Source organism: Peromyscus leucopus, chromosome 10, assembly GCF_004664715.2.
Source record: "Peromyscus leucopus breed LL Stock chromosome 10, UCI_PerLeu_2.1, whole genome shotgun sequence".
NCBI lineage: Eukaryota > Metazoa > Chordata > Mammalia > Rodentia > Cricetidae > Peromyscus > Peromyscus leucopus.
This window is the reverse complement of record NC_051071.1, coordinates 73,782,788-73,806,023: the sequence shown is the minus strand read 5'-3', so window position 1 is coordinate 73,806,023 and position 23,236 is coordinate 73,782,788. Positions and strand designations below refer to the sequence as shown.

The window sequence follows — 23,236 nt, the reverse complement described above, 5'->3', positions numbered from 1 at the left end:
AATTGGGATCCCAGGGTTCTTGTGAAATTATAAATACATCAGTATCAGAATCCAATAATCCTTCAATCTTAATTCTATTTAATTTTACCTTTAATTTGGGCCTCTCATCATTAATGACTATTTGCCAAAATAGCTTTTTTCCAGTACTCCCAAAACTTCCTTTCTTATCCACTGGAGCTGTTTTGCCTTTTGAGCAAAATAACAACTGAGCAATTCTATCACCAGCATCTATTTGTATATTCCTTTTTACATAAACCATAATTTCAATTTCTTGCTGATAATCTTCATCTATAATTCCTGTGTGAATAATAAATCCTTGAGACATTAGACTGCTTTTTCCAAAAAGCATTCCTGCTGTTCCTTGGGGAAAAGGACCATACACCCCAGTCTATCTTATAACAAGGAATTTGGGGTCAATTCTAGGGCAATGCTCCCTGAAGTAGCACGTATTAAATCTTGAATGGTAAGCCTATGTTCCCCTGAAGGTTGTTGACATCCATTCCATTGCTGACAGGAAATTGGTGTTGTTTGCTATTGGGTCCTGAGCTAGGCCCTTCACCCAGTTTCCAGAGGACAAAGGATTACCATGCATATCTCTCTTTGATCTATACTCCTTAGTTCAATGATTACTTTTACCACATCTGTTACAAATTCCTGGGGGTTGAGGTTTTCTATTTTAATTATCCTGTAAAGAGGTATCTTTTTTAGTAACAGAATGATAACAATCTTTCCTCAAATGTCCAATTTCCGGCAGTTAAAACATCTCTATTCTGAGATTTAAGGCCTCTAGCTATAGCTTGTCCAACTATATTAGCATTATATTCTGTGGATCAAATATCAGTGGTAGCTTTAATCCATTCCTCTAATAGAGCTCTCTGAGCCTTCAAGGGCCTTATGGCCTTCTGACATTCTATAGTAGCATTCTCAAAAGCTAAAAACTCAATTAGAACCCTTCTCACATGTGGATCAGCTATTACTCTATGTACTGCTGAAGTTAATCTTTGCAAAAAAATCAGTGTAGCCTTCTCCTGCACTTTGTGTGATTTTTGTGAAGGAGACAGATCTTCTCCCTGGCGCCTCGACCTTATCCCAGGCCCTTAAAGCCACTAGATAATGCTGTTCCATGGCTGCAGCTTCCTCTCTCCACCAAGTAAGTCGTTGTAATTGAGAACTAGCTCCTAGTAGAGCTGCCATGAGGTTCTTCCAATCTTGTGGAATAACTCTATTCTGAGTAGCCCAGTTGTTTAAAATCTGTCTTACACGGGACAAATGCATCCCATATGCTATCATTGTTTCTTTTAATCCTTTCAAATCTTTCGTTTTGTAGGTCTGAACATAACCTTGAGGCCATTGATCATTTGCAGGCATTCTCTGCATAATAATTTAGAACACCTGTTGAGGGATCCTTATGACCCTAGACAACAAATTCTCAAATCCATTATAAGGTGGTGCCGTAGGTCCATAATTCCATAATTCAACATTTGCCTTTCTTCTATTAGGAAATTTTTCTTTTTAATTCTTCTTCCTTTTTTTTCTACTGGGAAGATTTCCTTTTTTATCTTCTTACTTTTCCTTTTCTTTACTGGGAAGTTTCCTTTTTTTTTTTTTTTTATTTTTTGTCTCAGAAGGTCTTGTATTTTTAAATGTACAGTTAACCTTTCAGCCTTTCTAATTTCTAAATCTGTTTCATCAGATGAAGAAGGAGGAGAGTCATCTCCAGTGTCCTGGCTTTTCTCACTTTCCCTGTCCTCTGAAACAGCACTCCCATTGATCTGTGATAGAACATTCTTCTCTGCTGACTAACAATTTCTAGCTTGATTGTCTTTCTTTTATTTTCCTGTTCTACTTCAGATACAGCTTCAATATGACTCCTCACTCTGTAATAGCTCCAGAGCATTTGATATTAAATTACATAAAGACCAAATTTTTAATGGTATAGGCTCTCCTTTCTGATGAGCTCTCCTCAAAGCTCTCATAACTTGCTTCCATAGCTTTAGTTTCAATTGAACATGAGGAGTTGCCTGAAACCAAAGACAACACCATTTAATTAACACCAAAGGTTCTATAAGCTGTTTTTCCTTCACTTTCACTCTGTTTCCTTCTAACAGGCATTTAACAACTGCATATACTGTTGCTCCTGAGATGGGAAGTTTCCAGTGACTTGCCAATCCTGGAGTCCCCTTACCCTGAGAGCGCTTCCTTCCAGTTCTTAAAATGGCTGGCTCCTCTGTCCTTCTCCAGCAGACCCTTCGTCCTTCAAGCCACAAATGTCACATTGGGCGCCAAATATGCAACTACAATAGACTCCTTTTTTCTTTCCCTTTCTTCTTCTTCTTCTTTTTTTTCTTTTAGTACTGTGCCTAACAAATATTTGGGATCATAGAAACAGGGCTTTTCATTAGAAGAATCACTCAATCTTACTGTCAGATGATTCAATCTCCTAAGATACACTTTTTAAATTGTATTTTAATCCTCTAGTTGTTCCTAGAATGAATTTTAGACATCTTAACTTTAGGTTATGTATCAATTTGGAGGAATATTTTGTGTATCGTGTATCTTATAACTGGACAAATCCCCCTTCTCTTTCCCTGTATAACTTAAAGGGGTTTTATTAGGTAACTTTTATATTTTACAGGGAACACCATATTTCAGCATATCTGGCTCAACAATATTAACCATCTGGTAACTTACCTGTCCTCTGTGCTCTATCCCTCCTATAATTCTGAACTAAGGAGCAATCATTCACTGTGTTTACTCAAGCCTTGTAACTGATTGGCTCTAGAGGTGGTCACACCTGCATTCCGAGACATAATGAGTACATTCAGAACTAGATGCATTGTTTCCATGCTACTCATTCCATTCACTCTGGCAATATTTTGAGGTTTAGGTAGAAAGGAGTTAGCTCCTTGATGGAAAAGAAATTCCCTTACAAATTGTGAAGACTCTTATTTCGATGAGATAAGTCATAGGCCTTCTAAGCTTAGGGCTGGGCCCATGATAAAAGCACAATATGAGCCAATGAGCAGACCAAAGTCTATTCCTGGTGGCCACTCCTTCTCTGTAAGCCTCAGTGAAGACAGACTACAGCTGTTCCCTTATTCCATATACAAAATGAAAGATGCATCTTAAGACTGGGTGAGAAAGGGTGGTAATGGGTATTAAAAATAGTCAATGCAATATGTTTCTTGAAGACATTGAATTCATTTCAACAATTACATATTTACAACCTACATTGTTAGGTATTAATTAAAGTGACTTAAAGTCTCCCTCAAATTTGAAGAGAGGGAACTGGAGGGTCTTGGTAAAATGTAGATTCTAAGTCTACATGGGGACCTGGCTGTCCTGCGTTTATAACAAGATCTCAGAAGAGGTCAAAGGCACAGGGTGCATGGTCCAGAACTTGTGTCAGATATGACTGCTTACATTATAAATGTAAAACAGTACTAGAAACTAAATTGAAAATCAAGAATTAGTGTATAGCTTTATCATATTTAATAGAAACTAAATATCCACAATTCCAATAGGCTCAATATAGCTAAAGTCTATATTTGCATGTATGGGCATACTCACACATACAAATAACCACAGTAGGGTACATCCTGAATCATTTCCTTAAGACTAGTGACAGAGAAACAACTCATAGAAGAGGACAAACTGTATGCAGTAATATATGTCAAAATATATGACATTAAAAGTCAGAGTGAAAGTAGAGTAACCCTAGAGAAAAATGAGGCACAACTAAAACGCTGATATTTTACTGTCAATGGAGAATTTTTAGCATATTCCTGTGAAAAATGACTTCATTCATAGACGCGTAGTTCCCCTTCCCTTCAGTGTTTCTGCTAAAGACCTTTATTCTTGTTGTTAGGGAGCCAATCTCCACCCTTGCCAGTTTGTAGCATTACTCACAAGATACCTATGTGCTTCCAGGCACAGTGTGATAAAGCCAAAGTGCACTTTGTACTATACTGTTGTGTCTTAAGCTTAACATTCGTTACACAGATTCTGACTTTTATTCCTTCCTTTTCTCCGCAGTTGAACTGTTAAAAAGCCGCCTATTCAGCCACCTGCTACAAAAATGGGTACCCCAGAAGATGTTTGGAGAAAAGATCTGAAAATGATCCATGGCTGTCCCATGGTCTATGCTTTTGCACTTGACTGGGAAAGGATTGAAGAGTTCCAGAGCAGAAAAGATGACCTTGTGATAACCACATACCCTAAATCAGGTGAGTCCTGTGTCCTAAATAACGCAGGTCTAACCTCACCTTTTGTTTATAAGATTGTTTTAATTTTATTTTATTAACTTTATTCATTTATTTTACATATGGATTACAGTTTCCTCTCCCTTTTCCCATCCTGTTTTCTCTCCCCAACTTCCATCTACCCCCCTTCCCATCCACTCTTCCTGTCTCATTCAGAAATGGGCAGGCCTGCCATTACATACATGAGCTTCTCAAAGATATATCAATAAATAAAACCAAAAGAACATTAAAACAAAGAAACTGACCACTGATTTTTAAAATGATGACTTTTGTTACAGGTACTACTTGGATTAGTGAAATTGTAGACATGGTTCTAAATGATGGAAATGTTGAAAAATGTAAGCGAGATGTCATTACTTCTAAAGTTCCAATGTTGGAACTGACTATCCCTGAACTAAGAATATCAGGTAAATATAAATCTTCTGATGATTGTAATTTTGCAAGAGTATTCTCATCTAGCATCTATTTGTAATTCCAACTCAGAAAAAAAGAAGAAAGAAAGAACAAAGAAATAGAGCATAAATGTTTGCATAATTATGAAGAATTATTCATGTTGTGGGTTAGCTATGAATTATTAGTAAAATCCTCTCATCAAGGAATGTACAGAAATGTTGTAATGTTAGAAAGTAAATCAATTTATAACATAGCAATTCTACTAGTTTTCCATAGTCAAAGAACAAGACTATATGAGATATAATTATAAGAAGGACGGCCTTAGATTGTATTCATGCCTAGCTGCATTTAATTAAGGCCCAACGTTTTACATGCATTTTGGGAAAACATTTTCTAGGAATGTGAAGCATCTAAGTGTAAAGGGATTTAAGAGGACAAATCTTCAGGGTCAGGGCAATGCATGAACTAAAACAGCAGTGAAGGAATGGCTGGGAGTAGGATGCAAAGCAATTAAAAATCATATAGCGATGGATTAAATAAGGCGTGGAGTGCTTAAAAGTTTCTTTAATTTTATTCTAAACATGGTAGGGAAGATATTGAATGGCTTTAATCAAGTAAGAGTCATTGAGTTGTATTTTTGCTCTTTAAAATAGAAAGTCTACCCTAGTTGATATTGTGGGGTTGAATTTAGGATGTGAGAGGTATATTTTGGATTGATTGACAGACAGATTACCTAAGTAATGTGAGGAAAATGAAGAAAGAAAGATGAGTTCAAAAGTTTATCTAGGTCAACCAAATATGAAGCCAGGTGTTATTTGGAAAGTTGGGAAGGTTATTAATAATTTTTTTATAAAACTTTAGATATCAGGTATTGAGTATTTTTAAATAATCAGTTGGAATATATTCATTCAGCAAGTTTTCACAGTAATTGGCACTAGGAAGCAAGAATGTTGGCTCACAAAAGTGTAATATAGTATCAAAAGATGAAGGTTATCCATGAAAACTACCATCAAGAAGAGGCTTTGATAGACGGCTAATAAAAAAAAAAATCAAGCTGAAAGGGAATGGAAAAATGTGGGTCATACAGGCAAGTGTGAAAGGTCACTTCAAGTGAAGCTGCTGGGAGCCTAGGTATCACAGAACACAGAAGGATGAGGGTAGTCCTTCCCAGAGGACAGACAGGTTTAAACAGCAGAGTACAAACTCTCCCCTGAAGCAGTGGTGGCTCAGGGCAAGAAGGTTTACTTCCAGAGGAAGGGGGTCTATTGATCTTTAGTTTGCTGTCTAAAGTTGAAGGGAAAATAAAAGCTTGGAAATGAAGAATGACTTTAATACCACACAAAAAATATAAAATGAAAAATTAACTAAACCGAATAGTATAGGTGTCTGGGGTTACTGCTTGGGGCAGGGTTAAGGGTGAAACCCACTGCCTCAGAGGAATTAGTAGCCAAGAGGTGAAGGTAGCACTCTGTAGCCTAATTGTGGATACCTGTGAAATCTTCGTATATTCCTATTAATGGTTATAAAGGGCTCATTTCAACCACTTCGCTTGAAAAATGACTATGAGACAGAAGAATATGAGAAATGTTTTATGTTGTTGAGGCGGGATGAAGAACTGGCATGGGAAAGACAGCCTGAGATTAACAGAGAGAAGCTTGTGTCTACAGAGGATTCCAATTTTCATTTCTCTGTGCTGGGTAACATGCCTGGAGCTACCAGTTTGGAGACATGATGAGGTCCATGGTGGAATTTTGCAGTTTTCTAATTAATATCTCCAGATAAAATCTGGGACATCTAACCTCCAATTACATTTAAAATTCAGACCATAAAACATTTAATTTAGTATAAATTTATCCCAAAGATTTTATAAGAGACACACACACAAAAAAAAACCCATCTGTTATGTATCTAAAACTCAAATTTAACTGGCCATCTGAGATTTTTATTTGATTTTTTTACAACCTTATTTCTATTGTTATAAAGGGGTGGTGCTTAATATTTATTGTGGGCCATAAACTTCAATCAAGAAGACATTCATTGGTAAATAACATGTTATATTCCTGTTCTGAAAGAATTCCATTCTATTGGACATATAGTATAGATCCAGCATAGACAATAAGCATGGTAACACTCTGTGAATCATTCCCTATAAAAAAAAAAAAAAAAAAAAAAAAAAAAAAAAAAAAACAGGCTACCATGGACTTCTAGGAAGATCAAGCATGCCTTGAACTTAAGATCTTCGTGCCTCAGCCTCTTGAGGATTGGATTAAAGCTTTGAGCCACCATAACAAAATACATGCAGTGTTCCATACAGAGAAGTGTTATATAGAACACTGGGCCTGGATGTTATATTGTAAATTAGAAACAGTTGAAACAGGTGATTGTTTGGAGTTGATTAATCAAGTTTTTTGAAGAATGTGTACCTATGGTGAAAACGGCAAGAGTATGTGGTATTAGCAGATAGTTTAGAGATTAGAGGAGATCTAAATGATACTGAAAATAAAATATGCATAGGACTTTAAGGTTTGTATGGAAGACCTGAAGAAGTAGATGTGATAAAACTCCAAGCTACCAAAGTGATATTTTCTTCTTCATTTTGGGATAAAGAAAATAAAACAAGACTCTCAAAATTTTAAAAATCTCTCCCTGAGTGAAACTATAGTAGAAAATTTAATACAGTGAGGTAAATGTCAAATGCCTATCTCCTCATGCCACCTCCCAGAATTCTGAAAAATGCCTAGAGTTATTTCAGAAGTCACCTCCATTTAATATTGCTCCAAAATGTCTGGGGAAAAAAGGGATGGAAGACAGTGAGCTCGCTCAGGGGGAAATATTACTTGCTGTACAGGTACAAGGACCTGGAACCCAAATTGCAAGAAGCAGATGGACTCTTGAAAGTTGTCCTCTAACTCTACAAGAGTGTTGTGACACATGAACACATCTATGACACACACATGGACACACATGCACATGCACACACACTCACATCAAAAGATTACATTTACAAATGTTGGTGGGAGAGATGAGCTTCTTTGTACTCTGATCTTTCTAATACCCTAAACTGAAATTTCCAGGTGTTGAATACTTAAAAACAACTCCATCGCCTCGGATTATAAAGACACATCTACCAACCTATCTACTCCCAAAATCTTTCTGGGAGAACAAGTGCAAGGTACAGTGTGGACTGAAGGCTAAGCTGCTTCCAGTTGAACCCTGTCCGTTTATCTACTCTTATTGTGAGAAATAGTAGCATGCCTTGTGCCTCGGAAAACTAAACTACACAAGGAAGGGCTTGATGTTTTCCCCTTCTCTCTTTTGCGTCCCCCCTCCCCTCCCCCACTCTCTTTTTTTCTTTTCATCTCTCTTCTGGCTCCTTTTCTTGTCTCCTCTTTCCTCCTCTCTTTCTGGTTTTGTTTTCTTTATTTGAGACAGGATATCACCATACCTGCCAGGCTGGCCTTGAAATTGATATTAGCCTCCCGATCTTTCTTCCCCAGCCACCCAAGTTCTACAGTATTAGGGGTTTGCCACTATGAATGGTTAAGTGTTTTTAATTAATTTCAATTTATGTATATGAACTTCCTAAGCTTAAAAGTAGCAGAATTCTCACATCAGCACAATATTGCTACTTTATCCCCTTTCTGTGCCAAGATAATGTGGCCCTCAACAAAATGTAAGGAAAAAATATTTGCTCCTATCTGAAGGTTTGTTGACATTATTTAGTGAAATATTTATGATTGAATGTTTGGTTAGCAGACAATTTCAAGTCCTTCAGTAGGCAATAATTTCTTAAATAGTGGCTCTACTATTACAATTATCTAGTTCTTCTTACTTGACATTATGTAAAGAATTTGGGGTGTGGTAGGTAAAAATAAAGTGTAATGATTCTTATATATGAAAGTACTTTCTTTGTATGCTAACCAAACCTTAATAAGTTCATGAGAACAGGTTCTACATTATAAGTGCTGGTAGGCAAGTGTTATGATCCACGACTTCTAGGAGAAGAACTACTCTGCTATTTTATTTATTTATAAATATATTTTTTTTATTAATAACGCACCATCCCTTGCTTTTCTTCTTCTCTCTCACGTAGGTGATTTATCTGGCTCGAAATGCCAAGGACGTAGCTGTCTCGTATTATAATTTTGATTTAATGAATAGTGTACAACCTCTTCCTGGCACCTGGGAAGAATATCTGGAGAAATTCCTAGCTGGAAATGGTAGGTAGGCCTAAGCCTTACCTTTAAGATGTCAAATAGTTTTTAGTTCAAATATTACTAATTTTAAATAATCTATTTTCCTTTCTTTTTTTTTGAAAGTCAGAACATTCAAGTTCAATACTAATATATTAAATTCCATTGTAGGAAAGTAACTACATTTAAAGGTTTACCATAAAATTTAATTTGCAAGTGTAATGATAATCAATGACATATGAAGACATTCTGTAATCCCTTCACAGTGTTAAAAGTTAATCCTATGTTTCTGCTCATTATTAGAGAGATCTGTTATACATGCTGTATCTGTGATATTTAGACTCACACTTGATGCTGTGTTATGCAAATCTTCCATGGGCATCAGCATAACTCAATGGCAGCTAATCTATCCTTACCTGAAATGCTCCCTTTGTAATTTATATTTTAAAAGTTGATATACATCTATAAATGGCTAATTTTAACTTTTTGAAAATTGATCCTATATTCTCAGCTTCTTTGATTACCAAATTTCACAAAATTTCTTTACAATTGACCTATTAAAAATTTTTATTCTGATAAACATTTATGGAGATACTATTTTTTTCTATTTTAGTGGCTTATGGTTCATGGTTCAGTCATGTTAAGAATTGGTGGGAAAAGAAAAAAGATCATCCACTACTTTTCTTATACTATGAAGATTTGAAACAGGTAACATGTTAGATGTTTGTTCTGAATAATGTGTACACTATCATGGGGAAATCACTAATTTTTGTTTTTCAAGCTAACATTGGAATCCAAATTGAAATATCTGTTTTCCTATTACCCATACCTCCACCTGCATGTCTATCAATCAGATCAGTAAGTGCTTTTGTGAAATCATTTATCTATGTTTGTTCCTTTCTTCTTTTAGTTAGTATGTGATTTTTCAACCATCCTTTTCCTTCGAATTCTCCCCTGGACTTACCGGAATTCACACTCATGATTTTGCACTTGGTATCTGTATATCCAGGCAGTCATTTTCCTTTTCTATTGCTCACTATAATTTGACCTTCACTCTTTTGTTCAGCATTTCCATGAATATTTGTCTGCGTATAATTCCCAGATCTTCACCTTTTTCTAAACTGAATTTCAAACTGATATTCAGGTTAATTTAACATGTTCAAAAGCAAAAATTTGTTTAGTTCTCCAACAATCATTGTTTACTGTAGCTAGAGTTTTCCTGCCTGGCTCACGGTCAGGACAAATCTCTCTCACCCACCAGTCTCGCAGCTGCTCAGAGCCAACCAAGTAAACACACAGAGACTTATATTGCCTACAAACTGGCCATGGCAGTCTTCTTGTTATCTAGTCCTTATACCTTAAATTAACCCATTTCTATTAGTCTATAAGTTGACACGTGGCACATGGCTTACCGGTACCTTACATCTCACTTGTCATGGTCGCAGCTGGCCGTGGGTCTCTCTCCTCAGCCTTCCACTTCCCAGAATTCTCCTCTCTCCTTGTCCTGCCTATACTTCCTGCCTGGCTACTGGCCAATCCGTGTTTTATTTATTAACCAAAGCAACACATTTAACATACAGAACATCCCACAGCACTTTACAACTTGTATTTTTCTTTTTCCATATCAACTTTATTTTTCTTTTCAGTTTTCCAAGCTCTTAGTTAGGTTGTACGTTTAGTATAATTATGGTCTACCCTTTGTACATTTTAGACTTTGGATTGTGTTACAAGCTTTGTCTGTTTTCTCTTTCAAATGTTTCTCTTTCTTTACTTTCTCATTGTATCAATTTTAGTGCACGAAGTTATAATTCACATAGTCTCTATGAAGTACGTTTATTCAGTATGACTACAATGTGCTTTGTCACTATTCTACAAAAATTGGACAATTCTGCCTACCCTCACACACCATTGTAAAATCTACAAAAATATTTTTTTAGTTTGTAAAATTTCAGATATACAATTTAGAACACCTTTCAATTCTCAAATCCATGATAGAAACTAAAAAAATTATCCATTTTGAAAATATGTGGATAGTACCTAATACAGTGCTCACCTTAAATATTGTGGCTCAGGAGTTACACATAGATGGAACCTTTCATAATGTGCTGACTTTTATGACTGACTGAATGTAATAACCAAAGTATTAGTGCCAGTATGCCCCTGTGTATGGTGATACTCTCTGAATGTACTTCTGGGAAACTCCAGGGTATTTTTGTATCTTACCTCCAATAATCTGAAAATTTCTACTATATCCAGGTTGTAGTTAGTTGACAACCTAAAAGAGAATCTGAATTACCCCAATTTGGAGACAGGCCCTTGGCTATCCTTAGAAGAGCTTCTGTCTCATTCAGGTGATGTGATTTATTCAAATGACAAATTTGGGTTGATTCATGGGCTAGCCTAAGGAGTGCCTGAGGAATATCCAAACATTTTTTAAATCACCCTGAAATCTATTACACATGTTACTCTTAGCAGACAATATTTTGCCTCCTGTCATATAGTTACTGATAGACAATGTTTTATAAAAAGATTACTATAAAAAGAATAGTAAATGGCAGTACAGTATATATTAAGATAAAAAGCCAGAAAAAAAATCTAAATTTCTACATTTTTTGTATATGGGTTTCGGTTTTGTTTACTGAGAATGTGTTGTGGAGGAAGATTGGATAAGCACTTCTTTCATGATGATGTGGCAAGGACTACATTATTCTCTATATCCTGGAAATATTACCCAAACTTCCCTTACAGCAAATCCTTTGTCAGTACATATGTATGCGTGTGTATGCACACAAATATCTAATAGTATGTTTTTAAATGTTATTATTTCTCTATTCGGTATAAATATAGTCCAACTTCTTTATCAAATAATTTACTAATTTTTCCCCACTCATTTTTATTTTCCTATTTTTTTAGATCTTCTCTCATTTCCATGAACTAACCACTTTTTAAAAAAAAACCTTTCTTGAAATATTTCAAAACCTATACTAACTGTTGTAGTCTAAAGGTAGTGGGAAGAAAAGTAACACCATACAACAGAACTCACCTGAAAGGTTTATTGTAGGGAGGGAGAGGCCTCTCAGGGCAAGAACAGCAAGGGAGAGGGAGGGAGAGAGGGAGAGAGGGAGAGAGGGAGAGAGGGAGAGAGGGAGAGAGGGAGAGAGGGAGAGAGGGAGAGAGGGAGAGAGGGAGAGAGGGAGAGAGGGAGAGAGGAGAGAGGGAGAGAGAGAGAGAGAGAGAGAGAGAGAGAGAGAGAGAGAGAGAGAGAGAGAGAGAGGAGAGAGGAGAGAGGAGAGAGGAGAGAGGAGAGAGGAGAGAGGAGAGAGGAGAGAGGAGAGAGGAGAGAGGAGAGAGGAGAGAGGAGAGAGGAGAGAGGAGAGAGGAGAGAGGAGAGAGGAGAGAGGGAGAGGAGAGAGGGAGAGGAGAGAGGGAGAGGAGAGAGGGAGAGGAGAGGAGAGGAGAGGAGAGAAAAGAGAGAGAGAGAGGAGAGAAGAGAAGAGGGGAGGAGAGGGGGAGGAGAGGGGAGGGAGGGGAGGGAGAGGGGAGGGAGGGAGGGAGAGAGAGAGAGAGAGAGAGAGAGAGAGAGAGAGAGAGAGAGAGAGAGAGAGAGAGAGAGAGAAGCTGGTGATGTATCCTGTCAGGACCCAGAGCAGGCCAGTTTAAATGCCTGAATGCGAACATTTCTCCCATTTGTTTATTATAAAAAGGTGAGGAAATAGGAAGGGGGTCACAGGTGAGGCGAGAATGAGGGTGCTATGTTCTTGAGACTGCTTCCTGCTGACCTTGGACCATTGGCATCTTTGGAGGATCTGAAGAAGCTGGGATGCTGACCAAGCTGGGATGCTGACCAAGGATAGCTGGCTGTTTCACTTTGCTGTCCAGGCTCTGTGGTACTGTACTGTAGTGCCACTTATACCTGGCAAGATGATGGCAGAGCAGAAGGTAGAATTAAGTTTAGGGGAATTTTTTTTCCTTAGGTCCTGGTAATTGAGGGAGTGGAGTCCCAAGACCAGGAAAAGATGGGGAAAATTAGGCTGTTGATTGACAGTACTTACCTGGAAAGCATCTGATCTGTTCCAGGTGGATCCAAGTTGACCCCCTGGAGCTTACAAGAATTTTTTGAGTTTGCCAAAACGTAAGTTTTAGACACATTAGCATTCCCACTCTTTATAATCTGTACTGAAATTTACATTGTAGAAATAACAGTATCCTCATGCCTTTGAGTCATTAGAAAACAAATGTTCTTTGATCCTTACATCTTAAAGCTTTCATATCCTCACATGAACTCTACACCTTAAAACATCTTTTTACCTAATTCACCAGGAGACACAGGTGGTTGATTACTGAGAGCAGACATTGTAAAGTGAGTTCCTTTAAATAAAGGGATAGTAAAAAGTTACATTGGAATCTGTTCTGTGAGTGTATCTCTTTTTTTTGAGTCTGGTAACAAGGTAAAGTGTGTCTAGAATTAGTATTGGCTCTAGGAGAGTGAGTCCTATGGCCTGAGTTTTACACACAGAGAGAACTGAGAAGGCAGATGAAGGCTTGGTTGCTGCTGTTAAAATGACAAAGCTGTCATCAGCCTAGTCGTCAAACACCATCAAGGTTCTGAGAAGGAAACTCTACCTGAGTGAGCAGAAGTGCAGATCAAGTAGCTTCTGAAACTATTAAAAATGACAAAGACTTGTTGGCTACCTAGACAGATACCCCAGGGTTCTCTATGGTCACTGGAGGCAGAAGTCTCAGGGCGGCAAGAGTATTTGGCTGCCAGGTCCAGGAGATCTGACAGACTTTGCTGTGGAATAGGTACTTGTGAGAAGAACAGCCTACTTTGCCTAGGCAAAGTGTGGCAATCGATTTCCCAGTGCCCTGTTTTCCACAGTCTGGAGAGGGTCTTGGCAGCAATTGAGATGAAAGGCAGTATTTTGCTCAGTGGCTGGCATAGCCACATTTAAAGCAAGGTCCAAGTGGAGGTTCTTCTGTGCCCATCCATCTTCTTTGGAGGATGCCACCAGGAGCTGGTATGTCTCTCTATCATGAAAAGCTTTTTTATTAAACATTTAAGATGTCATGTTCTCAGATCTCTAAGCATTTGAGGAGTGTCTGTCTATTAGATACATATGGATACACAAACTTTGTTTCTAGTTACTTGTTTTAAGCTTAACTTTGGAAACATGTACAGGGAACTAAGTAAGGCTTATTACTGTAATTAATTATATTACATTCATACACATAGAGTTAAATCCAAGCCACATACACACATATGTGTGCATTATATATATATATATATATATATATATATATATATATATATATATATATCAGGAGTTGAATAAATAAAAAAGGAAAACCGTTGTGTGCTGAGCAAGGTGAAGCTGGATTCTCCATCTCTGACTCCCACATTGCTGCAAAGATAAGTAGGACATTTAGAGAGGGAGAGCAGACAGATATAAGCAGGTCTTGGAGCAAAGAAAAAGAAAGTAGAGAATTCTTTCTTGTTTCCCCTGCTGCCTGGTCCAAGGAATGCTGAGGTCAGATTTGATTTGAAAGGCATGGTCAGTCGGTCTCCAAAAGGCATCCCAATGGGGAACTTGGAGGTATATGACACGGTTCCCAAGGATGAGGCATAGGAAGAAGATTCAAAGGCCTGAAATTCCTAGCATTCCAGGGATCAAGGGAGCTCAGATCCAGCAGGCAAAAGCTGCTTAGTATGTCATCAGGAAAGCAAAGAACAAGGGCCAAGGGCTGAGTAGGCACAAACTGTTCAGTATGTCATCATGCAAGAACAGGGACAGAGGGCTCTGAGCCTGAAAGAGACACAGTCGCCTGGCACTAGAACTTCAAGAAAAGCCAGAAGGTGGGGAGAGAACTGTGCTCAAGAAATGAAGCCTCACATTCAGGGTAATTGTCAGAGGTGGGTAGCCCCACCAGAGACTTAATTGCTGATATAGAGTAGAAGACAACATCGTTGGTGAATGAGGATGCAGATTCATTGCAGGTGGAAGAGAGTGGGTATGTTGCTGGTGGAGCAGGGGGATAGACCCCAAGCATGAAGCGGGTACCTTTCAGCGGGCCCTGCCAAGGTCTGCCACTAAGCAAATGCACCATGCGCAACAAAGTTAGTGCAAGAGGTTTATTGGGGGAGGGGGGAGAGGAGAACAAAAGGCTGCATCAGAGTGGAGACAGAAGCAAGCAGACAAAAGGAAGAAGAGAGGCAATAGAGAAAAGAAGAGGTAAGAGAAGAGGCGAAGACAACAAGCTCTGCCTGGTGGGCACTTTTAAAGGGTGTCTCATAGCTGATGGTGGAAAGGGATATGGCAACAGGTGATGATGATGTAACTGCTTTGGCTGCAGAGGCAGGCTGCTGCCGAGGCTGCAGAAACCAACATTGTAATTCTTTAAGGAAAGAAGTAGAGTTAGATATAGAAGACCCCAGTTTTGTTTTGTTTTGTTTTCTGAGAGAGTTCACTTAATGAAAAGGGAACATGCACCTTAACAGGCTTCATAGCAGGAGCTGAGTAGAGGAACAGGAAGAAAGAACAGAGTGGGGGCTTGGAGTGAAGATAAGAGAAAGTCTGGACATAGGATACCCCCTTCTGTCTGTCCAATCACTGGCAGCAGTTGCAAAGGTCCCGTGAAATATCAGGATATAGGGTTCTGGTAAGTGGCCATTTGGATTGATTATCTAAGGGGGATTGGGACCAGATTTGACAGCAAAGATAGGTAAGTTAAGTCCTGAAGTCCAGTACTGAGTGTAGAGGTCTGGGGTTTTCCAAAAGGTATCCCAAGAGGGAGCTTGGATGTATGGTGGAAGGTGCAGTTCCCATGAGTGAGGGAGAGAAATAAGATCCAAAAGCCTGAAATTCCTAGTGTCCCATGAATCCAGGGAGAATCAGATTAAGTAGGCACAAGCTGTTCAGTATGTTGTCATGCAAGAATAGGGGTTGAGGGCTCTGAGCCCAAGAAAGATGTGGTCTCCAGGTGCCAGGGCTTGAGGGTGAGGCCAAAAGGCAAGAAAACACGCTCTAGAGAGTAAGCTTCACTTGTGGGAAATGGTCCGGGTGAGTGTCGGTGAAGAGGGTCAACTGTATTTTTAAAGGAAGAGGTTGGGGGTCCTCCACCTCCAAGAACACCAGAGGGGTGCCAGATGCTCAATAGTCACTCCTACTGGTCCAGGGAAGAGTTTGCACTGACCAGGAGAAGGGGACATTATCAATCGTACCAGTGTTGGGTGGAGAGCCCAGTGGTCAGTTAGGTGGAAAGTGAATCTGTTTCAGGTAGACTGGGAACAGGATCCTAGTGTGCCTCAGGCCGCCCGTGGGCTGGGCAGGAGGGACCACCAAGAGAGCCTGCCAGAGTCTCAGCACCAATGTTGTAGTTTAAAGGCTGCCGAAGGGCAACTTTGGTGGGTTGGAGCCAAGGAGTACCAGAAAGTCACACCGAGCAACAGAACTTATATGGGTGGTTTATTGGAGGGAGGGAAGGGAGCGCAGAAGCAGTCTTTGAGGGTGAGAGTAGCAGGAGAGAGAGAGAGAGAGAGAGAGAGAGAGAGAGAGAGAGAGAGAGAGAGAGAGAGAGAGAGAGAGAGAGAGAGAGAGACAGAGAGAGACAGAGAGACAGAGACAGAGACAGAGAGACAGAGAGAGGTGGGAGGGGTTTGCCTTTTATAAGAGGATGTAGCGGATGTGTACAGGGAGTGGCTGTGGCTGATGACTATCCTGTCAGGACCCACAGCAGGCCAGCATAAATGCCTGAGTGCTAACACTAAGAATTTAAGCTGTTTCTTCTACTTTGCATTGATACCAACATCTTAACATCACAGTAGACAGTACATTTTGTTAAATTCTAAATCATGTCTCTCTATTATAGCTTCAATATGATTTTTTTCAAAATCTTTTGAAATATCAATGAAGATTTAATTGCCTAATTGAGAGTTGTAAATATTAAGCCCATGCTGTTCTATAACTGAAATGAGATGATGACTGTTGGTTAAGTTTTATAGTGATGTTTGTGTGTGTCTGTCTGTGTATGTGAGTGCATATGCTCTTAGAGGCCAGTGGAGCCTGCTCCTGGAAGCTGGAGTCAGAGGCTGTGGTGTATACTACGTGGGGACTGGGAACCAACGTGTCCTCTGAAAGAGCAGTGTGTGCTCTTAACCACTGAGCTCTCTCCCCAGCCCATTCATTTGTTTGTTGAATTAGTGTCTTTCTGTGTAGTGCAGCAGACCTTGAGGCTTTAATCTTTCTTCTCCAAACTCCTGAATACAGAGGCTTACATATACAGACTCAATCATAAGAATGTAATTATAAAAGCTGCACCATTTTGTAAATTGTGTGAGTGGTTTACATGTTTGTTATTTCCTTGCATTCATCATCTCACTCACTGACAGAACCCAAAGGAAGAAATCAAAAAGATTGCCAGCTTTCTAGGCAAGACCTTGGACAAGGAGACCTTGGACAGGATCATCCATCACACCTCCTTTGAAATGATGAAGGACAACCCCCTGGTCAATTATACCCATTTGCCCCCATCAATAATGGATCACAGCAAGTCCCCTTTCATGCGAAAAGGTAAAACTTTGCTGAATGTAATTCCCAACTTTAATTTCTTATGAAGAGCCAGTTCTGTGATTTCTACTGTTTCATTAACTTTTTATCAGTTCTTCGTAGGAAATCAATGAAAATTAAAAGCATATGTAGTCAAAAGTTGCTTTATTAGGTTCAATCTTACAAAGAAAAATAATGTACATAGTTATAGGGGTTTGATAAATAATTTTTTCTTATTTACTATTCTAAATATAATTGACTTTCACAATTATCATGCAATTTCATATTTGTCTTTCTACTCCATTCTATAAATAGGCATAGACCCTTTTCTTTCCCCAATGGTAGTTTATCTAGTAAAATTCAACTTCTTTAAAGTCCCATATAATTTAGAAAATAATTTTCATTTTTTATGAAGACATTCACCAAAAAGAACTTTCTTTTCCTTATGGGATTTTTTTCCCTCTTTACAGATCCCATCTGAATTACAGGAAGTAGAGTCCAAATTTAACTTAGCAGAGTATGAAATTTACTGTTGAAATTTTTTGAATACTATGAAGCTATTTGTTGCTAGAGTTTTCCGCCTTGCCCACAGTCAGGACAAATCTTTGTCACCCGCCAGTCCCACAGCCGCTCAGACCCAACCAAGTAAACACAGAGACTTATATTGCTTACAAACTGTATGGCCGTGGCAGGCTTCTTGCTAACTGTGCTTATAGCTTAAATTAGTCCATTTCCATAAATCTATACCTTGCCACGTGGCTGGTGGCATACCGGCATCTTCACATGCTGCTGGTCATGGCGGCGGCTGCAGTGTCTCTTGCCTTCCTGTTCTTTTATTTCTCCTCTCTGTTAGTCCCGCCTATATATCCTGCCTAGCCACGACCAATCAGGTTTTATTTATTGACCAATCAGAGCAACTTGACATACAGACCATCCCCCAGCACAGCCAAGTGCAGACCATCTCAGACACCTGCACTCAGGCCCATGGTCCTAATCATCCTCTATGCGGACCTGCTGGGTAACGCCACAAAGAACCCAAGAAGGGCTCCCACAGGACATACAGAACATCCCACAGCAGCTATTCATATGTATTATGGTTTCTTATAAATAGTCAATTTCAAGAATACTAAATCAACACACTTCATAAATTAACTTAAAAAATTAGATGTTTCATTCTTACTAATGCCAACTGCTATTTTTATTATTGTTTATTATTTATAGCTACAGAGGAATATGACTCTCTTTTGTGCTGGTATATAAGAATAACTCCAGGAACGTGTGTGGACATAGACATACAATCAAAACAATTTTGAAAAGCATTATAGTATGATATTTTAATTGCAATTTTAATCTTACTAAAGTATCAGGTTGTTTTAATGTTAAATTTATTTGGAAAACACTACATTTGGCTCCAAAGATAATTTCTAATATAACAGAACAAAGAAAAGCATCATTATTATTATTCTAATTTGGTACAAAATGACTTATGTATATGCATATTCATTTATATTCGTGTAAAGATCATCTGACAGAGCTTTAAAAACAATCTCTTTTATTAAAGCAGTCAAATTCAGTCATGTAATTGAATGTAATTTCCCGAAGAGTTTAACTCTGTAATTTCCCGAAGAGTTTAACTCCAGTCATATGAAGATGGATGCAATCTTTCATATTAGCTCAAATATTGATGAGTAGAGCAAAGGAGCTTCTTGTCTGGAACTGATGTTTTGTGCAACTTCATCATGGAAGAATACAGGCTAATGTGACAACTGTAAAGTCTTTACATCTCCTGTAGAGGAAGAAAATAACATGTCCTGTGGTTAGACTGATCCAAGCTTTATCCAGGCTATAATGCTGTCTAAATCAATGACATCAAACACATCAACTAGCCAGCCAAAGTTCTGCTTGCGTCATTGACAAAATATGTAAAAACAAATACTTATGGTATAAAATTTGAGAAAACAACTGCATGAAATGATATGTAACAATTTAGAATACTTTCTAAGCAGAAATTATACACATATGTCTAATATTGGTGGCTGTTGTCTAGATTCATTTGTTCATTCATTCAGTTGAAGAAGTGCATGTTTATTCAACAACTCAAATATAGTCATATAGTACAGGCTCCTCATGGATACCTGCATGAGTTATTCAAACATTCAAAGTCATATGTTTGTCTCAAGATAGCCCAGGAGATTTATGTGTTTGTCTTTAATGTTATTCTCACCTAAAATACAAATGAAGTATAAATTTTGTGAATTGGGGGACAAGTATCTTCCAATTATCACAGAATTCTCATTTGTAAATTCCAGGAAGTTCAACTCATCTGTTTCCCATTTGAGAGCTCTTTTAGATGATGAACAGTTCTTTGTAGAGACTTTATGTCTATCCGAGAGAATGAAATTCGCTCTTACTACTGAAGATTGAGCTATAACTCCATGACCCAGGACAGTCAACAAAATATAAGATCTCCTTTATGAAACAGTATACTTCTTGAGAATTTAGATAGGAAAATTATCTCTCTCAAAATAACTCTTGAAATATGAGCTCTGTGCTTAGGTATAAGCTTGTTTTACCAACAATAATGTTTAAGTTTTAATGGATGCCTTAAAATAGTCATATTTATTCAACAGGAGATTATTTTTAAAGCTCCATCAGACAAAATTTATATCAGGATAAATGTATATGCATATACACCAGTCGTCTTTGTTTCAAATTAGAATATCTTTGAAACCAAATGCCGTGTTTTCAAATTCATTCCTTAAGTACCCAGCCTTTCCCTTGGTGAATATTAGCTTTTCCTTATAATTCATATTTTATTCTTTCATGTGTTCTTGTTATTTTAGGTGTTGTTGGTGACTGGAAAAATTACTTCACAGTGGCCCAAAATGAGAAATTTGATGCCATCTATAAGAAGGAAATGTCTGGAACAACACTGAAGTTCTGCACAGAGATTCAAAGCGCTTAAGCTGCAACTTGAAATAGTAACTTGACCGAGAAGTCAAATAAATTTGTGAAGGAGAAATATGCTTTTAAAACACTGATTAAATATGTCCTACACATGCCTCAGCAAGTAATTTTTCAAATTTTCTAGAGCCAAGCTCTTTTGTTATCTTATTTTTCAAAGGGTACGTCTGCAAATTCTTGGGTGACTACTGAATTGAAGAAATAGTATTTTTGAAGAAAATCACTGGTCTTGGTTTTTCATAACATGGATATGGGTATGAAACTTGCATTCACATTCCTAAGAACATTGCAGAGGAGACTGCACTTTTCTATTCAGTCTCCCGCATAGCAGTATTTAGAATTGTTCCCCTTGCTGTAGAAACAGTCTGCCTGGTTGCACATGGGCTGCATTTTACAACACTTGCCCTGTTTTTTCTTTCCTGAATACCTGCTCCAGGACACTGTGCTCCCTGGCTATCTATAGGTTTTCATGCTGTTATGTGAGCCATTACTCATCCTTCTGCCATGGTTCTATTTGGATAACACAGTTCATGTCCCAGATCTAATAACTGAGATTTTGGAAATAGTTTTCTATATTTTATCTTATTTCTAAGTCTCCATGTAACAGGAATCTTAAAAGGTCTTATTAATTAAATCAAACTTAAGGCCAGTTATTGTGGTGAATGCTGGAAGATGAGAGAAGCAGAACAAGCCACAGCTACCTCACCTTGCCAATTTCTAAGCTCATTCTGTTTCCTCAGACTGGATACCTCTCAGCTGAACTGTGTGTGCTGTTCCAAAGCCTAAAAGCTTAACCAGCTAAAAGCTTCTAGTTTCTGGTCTTCACATCTTATATACTTTTCTGCTTTCTGCCATCACTCCTTGGGATTAAAGACTCACTTCTTGGGATTAAAGGCGTGAATCACCATGCCTGCCTATTTCCAGTGTGGCCTTGAACTCACAGAGATCCATGCCTCCAAAAAGCTAGGATTAAAGGTGTGAGTGCCACCATTTTCTAGCCTCTGTATCTAGTGGCTGTTCTGTTCTCTGACCCCAGGTAAGTTTATTAGGGTGCACAATATTTTGGGGAACACAATACCACCACATTCGATGAGTGAAAGGCTTACATTATTCTGTTTAGAGCTCTTCTCTTGGGACTTGAGCTTATCTCTGAGAGTTTGCTCAGGGTCTATAATCAATTTCCCCCTCTCTGGGGGGTCCTCTCAACCAACCCTTTTGCATTTCCCAGAACCATCTATCACTGTGTTGCTTAGATTACCCAAACCTGAGTATATTTGGATCCAACAATACTACTTTCATTTCATAAGATCAAATTTTCACTGCATATGAAATCTTCCCAATCTAGTGCCCAAAGATAGAGTTTCTAGTCTGAGGAAATCTATCCTGTCAGCAGACAGAGGTGGGGGATACATAGAACAACCACTGGATAGATGCCTCCTTGGACAATTTGTTTCTCAACTCCAAATTTGTCTTGGTTTTCTGCCTGTAGGTTATATCAACCTACGTCAAATTGCATCCAGACTGTCTGCAGTTTAAAGCTGGTTGAGGTGCTCTGGATTTCTCCCTTACCTGTTTAAGGGATGGAGGGTTTGTTTACATTATAGACACACCCTCAACCATAGTTGCGATGGGAAGTAGTTGAAGTATCGTTATTTTACAAGTGAGCTTTAGCTATAACAGGTCTCTGCTTCAATCCCAGCAAAGAAGCATTCCAGTGCTAAATGCAAACCCCTAGAAGAGACACATCTCTGGTTATGGAGATAGTTGCTTCATAGCATGCTTTATAAATGTTTTTCAAGTTATGAAACATGTGTTCTAATGCTTAGAAATATTTTTTAGATGTTAAATGGAATATTTGGTGGTATTGAAAAATAATTTCACTTTCTAGAATGGTAGTTCTCAATCTGTGGGTTGTCACCTTTTGGCAGTTGAATGACCCTTTCATGGGGGTCTCCTAAGATCATATGCATTTTTACATTTACATTATGATTCATAACAGTAGCAAAATTACAATTATGAAGTAACAATGAAAATAATTTTATGGTTAGGGGGTCACAACATGAGGGGCACAGCATTAGGAAGGCTAAGAACCAGTGTTGTAGAATACTTTTCTTAAAAAGACAATAAGCTGAACCAGCACATACTTATTTGCCTTATTATCATTACTAAGTGAGTGTGACAGATTCTGATACAGCACCCAGTTACTAGAAAAAAAGTAAGCATATTTCTTTACCTTTCAGTGACCTTTGTGTTTTTTTATGTTATCCAAAATATTACCAGTAAGTTAACTTATGATGCTTTATTTTGTTTTCTTATTCACCAATTTCCAAGCAGAAACAAGAATTACATTCTATGTTGATATTTTATTTGTACTGAAATGTGATTTTATTTGTATGTTAATAAATACAGTTGCTTGGGGGTCAGAGCTAATAGCAAGCCATAGCAGAAGCTGGGTGGTGGTGGTGGTGGTGGTGGTGGTGGTGGTGGTGGTGGTGCACGCCTTTAATCCCATCATTTGGGAGGCAGAGCTAGGCAGATCTCTGTGTGTTCAAGGATACATCCAGCATGGAGACATACACCTTTAATCTCAATACCAACCATAGAAGACCTGGAGGTCTGTATAGATGGGCAGTGACGAGAAAGTCATGTGGTTGGGTTTACAACCAATGAGAAGGCAGAATAGAAAGTCAATAAAAAGGAGGAGGACAGCATCGGCAGTGAAGGGTAAGGTTTTTAACCCTTAGCTACTGCTCTGACCTCTTGGCTTTCATCTCTGCATTGGCTGTGTGTTTCTTATTTAACAAGACCGTTAATCTACATCTGGCACCCAATGTTTATGGTACGTACAGCCCTGCTCAGACCTGAGCTACACATAGCCGGT

General features: G+C 38.4%; 1 protein-coding gene across 1 annotated transcript; it reads left to right on the top strand.

The window, feature by feature from the left end:
• The first annotated feature begins 3,962 nt into the window (after positions 1 to 3,962).
• Sult1b1 (sulfotransferase family 1B member 1) lies at positions 3,963 to 20,433 on the top strand. The gene is made up of 7 exons (XM_028864031.2): positions 3,963 to 4,226; positions 4,541 to 4,669; positions 7,730 to 7,827; positions 8,749 to 8,875; positions 9,462 to 9,556; positions 17,235 to 17,415; positions 20,235 to 20,433. Exons 1-7 carry the CDS (start codon positions 4,079 to 4,081, stop codon positions 20,354 to 20,356), a joined length of 900 nt encoding a protein of 299 aa, XP_028719864.1. The 5' UTR covers positions 3,963 to 4,078; the 3' UTR covers positions 20,357 to 20,433.
• Positions 20,434 to 23,236: the final 2,803 nt, after the last annotated feature.

Bases quoted from the DNA above. Each gene is read 5' to 3' on its own strand.
- Sult1b1 (XM_028864031.2), top strand. From the start codon at position 4,079: ATGGGTACCCCAGAAGATGTTTGGAGAAAAGATCTGAAAATGATCCAT. The intron at 7,828-8,748 runs GTACAGTGTGGA...TCTCTCACGTAG, and splicing joins TCTGGGAGAACAAGTGCAAG to GTGATTTATCTGGCTCGAAA. The intron at 17,416-20,234 runs GTAAAACTTTGC...TTGTTATTTTAG, and splicing joins GTCCCCTTTCATGCGAAAAG to GTGTTGTTGGTGACTGGAAA.